This window comes from Cynara cardunculus, assembly GCF_001531365.2.
Source record: "Cynara cardunculus var. scolymus isolate 2C chromosome LG 8, CcrdV1, whole genome shotgun sequence".
NCBI classification, from domain to species: Eukaryota; Viridiplantae; Streptophyta; class Magnoliopsida; order Asterales; family Asteraceae; genus Cynara; species Cynara cardunculus.
Genome location: NC_037535.1, coordinates 1,508,986 through 1,519,040, shown reverse-complemented (window position 1 = coordinate 1,519,040; position 10,055 = coordinate 1,508,986). Strand labels below are relative to the sequence as shown.

Here is a 10,055-nt window from a genome sequence, read left to right as displayed (position 1 = left end):
GACTTCAGACTTCAGCACCTCTTAAAAAACAAACGCCACCTTCTTAATCATTCTGACCACTTAATCATTATGTATCAAACTATTCACCAACTACCAAATAGCCCCTTAGAAACCCAAAAAAGTCTTTCAAAGTCATACATAATTAACAAGTTTTTATTAACTTAGAAATTAGAAAAAAAAAATTATATATATTAAATTCGAGTGGTTGCAATTTAAAAAAATTGAACCACAATGGTGGTGTCTGATTGGTTTGAGTTTGTGATCCAAGGTCAAAAGTGTCTGAAGGTCTCAGATTCAAATCTAATGAGGAATAAAAATCTCTTTGTGGCCATAGAGGTTCAAATACGGTGTCTCTGGACTACCCACAAAGCAGGTGGTCATCCTGAGATTGGTCGGCTCGCATAACGAGTTGGATATCCAGATTAATCAAAAAAATTGTAAGTGATAAAGAATGAAAGTACATATATACTCGTCTTTACTGAAGCATCTCTACCTTCTAAGGTAGATAAGGTCTGTGTACATCTTATCATTCATGAACCTTGATTTTTGTGGGATATACTGAATTCGTTTGATTATGTTTGTTAATGAAAGTATATATTTACTATCTTATAAAGTATTCAGATAAAATTCTTAAATTTCAAGCACGCATTATCTATAAATCATTGATTCCCTGCAAAATCAAGGACCGTAGATGGGAAATGGATCCCCAAAAGTTAATAACTGGGGATGGGGTCGGGTAACATGATACTCGACCCGTCTTGTCCTCGTATATAAAATATATTATAAATATATTATTAATAAAGAATTAGATTTTGACATGTTTATATATATATATATATATATATTATTTTGATTTGTCTTACTTTTTGTAGATAATAACATGAGAGCCAAAAACGTTTGATCAAACAATTACGCATGATGTTGTGATATTGTTCATATGCAAAAATATGATACTGCATAAAGACAAAATTCTAAAAAATACGTGAGATTTAAACATTGACCATTTTTGATCAATTGTGTTGTTTAACACATTTGATTTAAAATATCTTACATAAACGAGAGGAAAAATCACTCCGATTCCTATGGGGATGTGATTATATTCCCCAACCGGGGACATAAATGAGAATGCGAAGGAGATCGGGGATCAGGGATCGGGGATGTGGATGGGAATTTAGGGTCCCCGCCCCATTCCCATATGACGTCTGGTTATTCATATTAAATAGTAAAGTGAATAATCTACTGATATGTTGGTAGTGTTATATATATATATATATAGAGAGAGAGAGAGAGAGAGAGAAAGAGGTGAGTTATTAAACAATCATTTACATTTGTACAACCAATACAACTCAATCTCAACCATCCATTTAATTTGATGAATATGTAATTTCATAGAAGTTTTGATTGTTTCATAATATAAAATATTGATTATAATTAATAAACTTTATTCATTTTCCATAAATATTTAAATCATAATAAATGGACTCTCATCATTTCCATAAATATTTTAATTTATTGGGTTGCATTGGTTGTACAAATATGATGGGTTGTATTTGAAACAATACACATTCTCTCTCTCTCTCTCTCTCTCTCTATATATATATATATATATTACCATCTAAATGTATATTATAAAAACCAATAATATTTTATATAAATGTCTCTTTACATATACACAAACGAATCATAATTGACCGACTAAATTCGATTTTGACCGTATAAAGGGCTAAGATTATTTCTTTACTTCTGAAATATTTATCACTTCTCAAAATAACCTCTGACTATACATGCATATATACACACACACACACACATATATATATATATATATATATTGTAGATATATAAGGTCAGGTTTAGGGAAAAATCGTAAAAAAAAATGAAAATTTGAGGAACACTCTGGTAACCATTCATCTAGACGATATGCACCTGCGCATAAAAATCAAGAAACAACTTCAACTACTTGTATGCACATGTACATATACCATTCAGATGAATGGTTACCAGGATGTTCCTCAGTTTTTATTTTTTATTTTAAATTTTCCCATAAAACTCTCTCTCTCTCTATATATATAATATATATATATATTATATATATATAATATATATATATTATATATATATATAATATATATAATATACCATATATATAATATATATAATATACCATATATATATATATATTCCATAAATATTCAAATAATAATAAATGAATTCACATCATTTCTATAAATATCTCAATTAATTGGGTTGCAAGGGTTGTACAAATACACAAGGTTTTAAAAGAAATATACCCCATATATATATATATATATATAGAGGTTGGTTATTATACAACCCTCGACATTTGTGCAACCAATACAACCCAATCTCAACCGTCCATTTCATTTGATGAATATGTGATTTCATAGAAGTTTTGATTGTTTCCTAATATAAAGTATTAATCATAATTAATAAACTCTATTCATATTTCATAAATATTCAAATCATAATAAATGAACTCCCATCATTTCTATAAATATCTTAATTAATTGGGTTGCAAGGGTTGTACAAATACACAAGGTTGTAAAAGAAATATACTATATATATATATATATATATATATATATTGTACCCCACACACATGACCAAAGTACATACAGTCATGCATTCCCTACATTTGTTGTATGTATATGTCAAGATCTTACTAGACTCTTTGGTAACTTTGAGTGTTAATTTGGGTAAATATATGATACCAAAGTTGAAACAAAAACCATAGCTTTAGCTTTCTTTCTTCTTCATTATCCTTTTCGATTGTTTACATATCTTTTTTTTTCTTAACCTAGATATCCAACCCACTGTGCGAGTTGATTAATCACAAAATAACTACCTGATTTACAGATAACCCGAAATCACCGCATTTGAACCTCCATATCTTTTTAACACCGGGTGATAAGAACTACATCCATTTTTTAAATATTACCATTTCCCTTTAATTCTTATTTTGTAAATAAATTCATAAAATATTGAAAGCATTTGGTGCATACAAAAGTCATATGTTCTCTCCTTAGTTAAAATCTTAAACCTCACCCCTCTCATTCTTTGTTCTTTTCCACCCAAGAAAAGAGGAAACCCTCATTTGCCATTTGTTCATACAACCTCAAACCCACCATCCATTTCTCCAATCTTTCTGCAAATCTGTCATTCTTGAGAACAACCCACAAATTTTTTTGGTAAAGTTTAGGCAAAATGGTTGTAAAGAAACCAAGAATAGTGGTAATTGGGGCAGGAATGGCAGGGCTGACAGCTGCAAACAAGCTCTACAAATCTGGTGTCAAAAAGGGGGCATTTGAGCTGTGTGTTGTTGAAGGTGGGAATAGAATTGGAGGGAGGATAAACACCTCTGAGTTTGGAGGTGACAGAATTGAGATGGGGGCCACTTGGATCCATGGAATTGGAGGCAGCCCAGTTCACAAGATTGCTCAAGAAACAAATGCTTTGGAATCAGACCAGCCATGGGAGTGCATGGATGGGTTTCTTGATGATCCAATCACCATTGCTGAAGATGGGTATGTGTTAAATCCATCTCTTGTTGACCCAGTTTCAAATCTTTTCAAGAATCTAATGGATTTTTCTCAAGGAAAAAGTAAATCAATAGGGGATGGAATTGAATTGGATCTTTATGGGAATGGGAAAGGAATTGGGAACATGATGAGTGTTGGGTCTTTTCTTAGGAAAGGTCTTGAGGCATATTGGGAAGTGGAATCAAGAAAAGAAAGAGAGGAGGTGAATGGGTGTGGGGGTTGGAATAGAAAGTTATTACAAGAAGCCATTTTTGCAATGCAAGAAAACACCCAAAGAACTTATACAGCTGCTAATGATTTGCTTAATCTTGATTACAAATCAGAAAGTGAGTATGTGATGTTCCCTGGTGAAGAAATCACAATTGCTAAAGGGTATTCAAGAATTATAGAATCATTAGCATCTGTATTGCCATCTGGGGTTATTCAATTAGGCAAGAAAGTGTATAATATCGAATGGCAACCCGAATTGGTGAACGGATTGAAGGGATATGGGCATGGTGGTTCTGGTTCAAGACCAGTAAAGGTTCACTTTCTTGATGGCACAACCATCTCAGCAGATCATGTTATTGTCACAGTTTCATTAGGAGTTCTCAAATCCGGAATCAGCGATTCCGGAACGTTTCGATTCAATCCTCCACTCCCTAATTACAAGAATGAAGCCATTTCAAGACTTGGGTTTGGTGTTGTTAACAAGCTTTTCTTGAAACTAAGTCCTGATTTTGATCTTGACCGGTTTCCGTTTCTTCAAATGGTATTCCAAAAATCCGATCTTGAAATCAAGAACCCGAAAATCCCATGGTGGATGAGGAGGACAGCTTCTTTGTCACCGATTTATGAGAGATCCAGTGTGCTATTATCTTGGTTTGCAGGTGATGAAGCACTTAAACTTGAATCACTACAAGATGATGTGATTCTTGATGAAGTTTCCACAACTATCTCTAGCTTCTTGTCGAATTCCAAACTGAAATTTGACAAGGTTTTGAAAAGTGGATGGGGGAGTGATCCGCTGTTTATGGGGTCGTATAGTTATATAGCAGTCGGATCAAGTGGTTGCGATATTGATTCACTGGCTGAACCATTGCCGGAAACCGCCACTTTTGAGTCAACAACCGGTGGTTCAGGTTCTCCCATACTTCAAATTCTCTTTGCAGGAGAAGCTACACATAGAACTCATTACTCCACAACTCATGGTGCTTATTTCAGTGGTCTTAGAGAAGCCAATAGGCTTCTTCAAAACTATCATTGTATTGATGTATGAGATATGCTTGTTTGGATTATTAGAGCACTTAGTTTTTTTTTTCCCTTTCTTTTTTGAAACACCCTTTTCTCTAATGATTTATCATACTCAAAATATTGGGGGAATGAAAGGGAGAGATGGGGACATTTTCAAGAAAGCTTATCTTTTGAGTTTTCTATTGGCTCTTTGATGAGCTCCTTTGGCCATCTTTTTTGATGTTTGAGATTGTCTTTTTCAGTGAATACATGTTTTCTTGAAAGTTCAAAGCTTTGAATCCCATAAAAACCAGTTCTTTCTTGCTTGATTTCTGTTTCTTTCTGTGAAATCAATCAACCCCAGATGGAAATAGAGATCAACAATGGAGGGTTTGTTTTCTTTATCATTATATATACATAATATATAGACTTGGGATCACGTGAGACCAACCTGTTTTCGTGAGACCATCTTTTTACACTTGAAACTTCGCAGCAAAAAGCTGTGAAGATAAAGAAAAGACGAACCTTCACAGCAAAAACACCGGGGCTTCATGAAAACAAGCTGGTCTCACGTGATCTCAATCCTCTCTCTCTCTCTATATATATATATATATATGTTTTCTTGAAAGTTCAAAGCTTTGCATCCCAAAAAAACCAGTTCTTTCTTGCTTGATTTCTGCTTCTTTCTGTGAAATCAATCAACCCCAGTTGGAAATAGAGATCAACAATGGAGGGTTTGTTTTCTTTATGATTATATATATGTGTGTGTGTGTGTGTGTGTGTATTGAAAGTTAAGGCTTTGGATCCCATAAAACTAATTCTTTAACTTCTTGTTTTTTTGTTTCTTTCTGAGACCCTGTTCTTGACTCCATGAACAGAACTCAATCAAACCCCAGATGGACATGGTCATGAACAGAACTCAATCAAACCCCAGATGGACATGGAGATCAACAATGGAGGGTTTGTTCTGTTTTGCAAGATGTCCCAAGTAATGAGACAAGCAAAGATTGATCTTTTAGTGCAATAGAGACTTATTGGTTTTTCTGTGGGACCCATTGCCCTTTGACAGGTCCAATTTCATGCACATGCAGACATACATTGGGACATCTAGTTCCGTACCAGTGAGGAACAGAGGTCTTCCCATTTGGGTACAGTAGTACACTATATAGTCTTAATAGATACCTTTAAATAATGCAAATCAACCCTCAAAGTGCCCTTCAAGACACACAACATGAGTGTCCTTAAAAGCAACAAATTCAGTACACGTTTAATAAGACTTCCGTTTTATTTGGTCAGTTGTACATGACTGTTTGATATTGGTTAATGATATAGAAAATGTTTTATTCAGTAAAATTTTAGAGAGGGTCTTATGCAGAAAGTCAAGTTTTTTTTTCTTTTGAATCTGTCTTTCCCACTTATAAACATGCTCATTCCATCTATGAAAACACTCTCCTAAAACACCTCCTTACGAACCCCCCATTCCCCTTGCTTAAAATCTATCAAGAACACTAATCGGAGTTTTTTTCCCTTCTAACAAAATGGACCCACAAACAAAAACAAGCTTTTTGAGAGATTGTAACTACACAAGCAAAACGAGAGGGGGGGGGGGGTTGTTGGGAGCTCTTTTACGACCTTAGGTGGCCAAAAAGCTCTGGTGTGGATGGTCTTACAGACCACTGCCCTTGATTGGTTGTTATGACCATCGGATTGTTCTTTTTCGTGGGTAATTGGCCTTTTTTGGAGGATCAAAGAAAGAAACCATCTTTCGATCATGATGGTCATGACTAACCGAACCAAACGATAAAAAATGTGCTTTGACTTTGAGGCAAGTCAAATAAGATAGCAAGCTTAAATGTCCAAATCCATATGCAACACAAATTTCACCTCTCTAAAGTGACAATTCACCTCGTTATTCTTGAGGTTGATTTCAAGACGTAAAATCAAACAAAATAGAAATCTGGGTTATTGTGAAAATATATGGAATCTTGTTAGATTATTATTCGAAAGAGCTCAAAAAGAGAGGCTACAATATATATATATATATATATATATATATATATATATATAGTTTGTTTCAAATACAACCAATCGCATTTGTACAACCAATGCAACCCAATAAATTGAAATATTTATGGAAATGATGAGAGTTTATTTATTATGATTTAAATATTTATGGAATATGAATACGGTTCATTAATTATGATTAATATTTTATATTAAAAAATAATCAAAACTTCTATAAATTACATATTCATCAAATTAAATGGACAGTTGAGATTGAGTTGTATTAGTTGTACAAATGTAAAAAGGTTGTATAATAGCCCACTTCCCCCTCTCTCTCTCTCTCTATCTCTCTCTCTCTCTATATGTATATATATATATATATGTGTGTGTGTGTGTGTGTATGTATGGAAAATGGTCCAAGTGCATCGGATGTGAGACTCTAAGCTAGACAGACACATATTGTTGTTCTATTGTGTCAGAGCTTGGTTAGCTATTATATGAAATATGTGAAACTTCATTACATTACTTTTCAGAAAAACCATTAAAGACAAAAAAGAATTTATATTATATAAAAAATATCCAAATTTAACTCATATGTTACTTTTTAATCTTCATTAATCAATGAGATATTTGAATGGTATATCACCCCACGCCACCCCACCCCACCCCACCCCACCCTTAGTCCTTGCACCTTGAATTATATTCTTTTGAAAGAATATTAAAAAAAACACACACACATTATATTATATTATATATATATATATATATATATATATATATAGTGGATGTTCAAATAAGAACACCTCCATTTACGAGAACGTGAAAACGCCCTTATTACATGTGATAATATGTGTGAGGGGACCTTGTGATGTGCGGACGACGTGTAAAAATCGTGTCTCACGTATTTCACAAAAACAGTCTTGTCTCACATGATTTCAAGTATATATATATATATATATATATATATATATATATAGAGGAGTGATCATATGAAAACCGCCCTCATTTGTGTAAACCGTGCAAACCACMTTCATCTGTCGATTTCATTGTTTAATCTTATGAATTTTTTTCATGAAATTGTTTAATCTTGTGAAATTGTTTCATATAATACTTTTTTTTGATGAAGTTGTTTCATATATGGTTGTGAAATTGTTTCATATAATACTTTTTTTTGATGAAGTTGTTTCATATATGGTTGTGAAATTGTTTCATATAATACTTAATGAAATTGTTTCATATATTTCTCTAACATTAATGAAACTGTTTCATGTAGTTCTCTAAAATTAAAATAATGAAGATGATAATATCTATAATTAACACCCTCCACAATAAAAATAATTAATCAACCTCTCATAATTACAAAAAAATGAACAAAATGAAAAATTATGATTGGTTGAATGCGGTTTGTACGGTTTGTACAAATTGAGTGGTTTGCATTTGATCGTTCCCCTATATATATATATATATATATGTGTGTGTGTGTGTGTGTATGTATGTATGTATGTATGTATGTATGTATGTATGTATGTATGTATGTATGTATGTATGTATGTATGGAAGAGTTCAAACGAAAACACCTTCATTTTATGAGAACGCGAGAACACCCTTTTACAATAGACAATCACATGTGATACTATTATTTCATCATATATGATACTAAATCAGAGACGGGGGTGATTTTCGATGCGATCTTGGTTGCGGGCCAAGTCTCCTTACACCACTAAGTCCCGTCACACGTATTATCACATGTGATAAAGTTATTGTTAATATGATACTATAATCCATCACATGTGATGCTAAATCATAGACGCATACAACATTTGACGTCACCTAAGTCGTAGAAACACGTCGTCCGTACATCACAAGGTCCCCTTACGCGTATTATCACATGTGATAAAAGTGTTCTCACGTTCTCGTAAAATAAAGTGTTCTCGTTTGAACCTCCACCATATATATATATATATATATATATATATATATATATATTTTTTTTTTGATGATTTGTGCACAAAGAAACACCTTTTTGTTGTCATGGTGCCCATTGGCCAAAGAATCTTTAGCCTTTCCAATTTAATGGCTAATTATGAAACATGTTTATGCAAAGCAAAGATGACCCACTTTACCTATCCAACATCATCATTTTCACTTTCATTACCAATAATTATTTTCTACTTTATTTTTGTATCATAATTTCACTACCTATAAAAAAAAGTATTGACTTTTCTAAATCATTGTTTCCACTTTTCCTTTTATGCTAAACATTTTTGTTACATTTTCATATTATTTTTAGAAATTCTTGGTTTTTTTATTACGTTATATTAATAAAATGACATAATACAATCGTTACAGCCGGATTTAAGATTGGTTTATACCCTTTTCCTTTAGGTCATTCTACTCTTGTTTTGATAACCGTAGGTTTTCAGGTCAGCTTATGTACACCGCTAATCTTCTGCGGGGACCGTGAATGAATGACACAGAGTCATCGCAAGTGAGCCTCTATGTCTGTAAGGGTTTTTGACAGCGCCTGAATTAGATAAGATTTTTTCTGCTATTTTTCTTTAGAGAACGAGTATATTACAATATTGGTCCTTGAGGTTTGTTGAAATTTCTGAAAGTGGTAATAAACTCATAAATCATTCTCTTCGTTTGCATTTTGGTCCCTGATATTACATCTGTTAGTTAAGAGTCTCGTTAGTTGAGAGGCATTTCGGTCATTTTGTCTTTTGTTAAAAAAAAATAATGTACAAACATAAGAATCTTATGTACAAATGTGCTAACGTTTATTACATAAATAAATGCATAATATATACACACATCAAGCCGTCGAGGTCCCATTAACAGATCCCCCACCGCTTCTTCCAGTGAAATATGGCTTTATTGGTTTTTGAATGAGCCTTCTTTTCGTTTCCCTTATTGCCGCTCTCCCCTCCTCGCATGAATGTGGTGCCCGATTGGTTTGAGCTTGGACTCCAAAGGTCAAAAGTGCCTGGAGGTCCCAGGTTCGAATTCAAGGAGGAATACAAATCTCTTTGTGGCCACGAAGATTCAAATGCGGTGACTCGATGCTATCCGTGAAGCAGATGGTCGTTCTGGGATTAGTCGGCTCGCATAGCGAGTTGGATATCCATGTTAATAAAAAAAAATTAGATACATACGAACTAGACCACCCACGTTCATCGTCTTCTACCCGAGCAAATCGAGAGATTCACGTGAACTAGACCCACCCAACTCCAGTGACCCTCAAAATATCTGTAAATCGAAGGAGAAGACCACCATGTC

The 10,055-nt window shown here is 33.5% G+C and overlaps 1 protein-coding gene across 1 annotated transcript; it reads left to right on the top strand.

The window, feature by feature from the left end:
• The first annotated feature begins 3,120 nt into the window (after window positions 1–3,120).
• Window positions 3,121–5,060, top strand: LOC112517069 (probable polyamine oxidase 5). Its single transcript, XM_025124383.1, has one exon. The coding sequence runs from the start codon at window positions 3,226–3,228 to the stop codon at window positions 4,816–4,818; it is 1,593 nt and encodes a 530-aa protein (XP_024980151.1). The 5' UTR covers window positions 3,121–3,225; the 3' UTR covers window positions 4,819–5,060.
• The last annotated feature ends 4,995 nt before the right edge of the window (window positions 5,061–10,055 follow it).

What these genes read in the sequence shown, in the direction of transcription:
- LOC112517069 (XM_025124383.1), top strand. Translation starts at nt 3,226, where the DNA reads ATGGTTGTAAAGAAACCAAGAATAGTGGTAATTGGGGCAGGAATGGCA.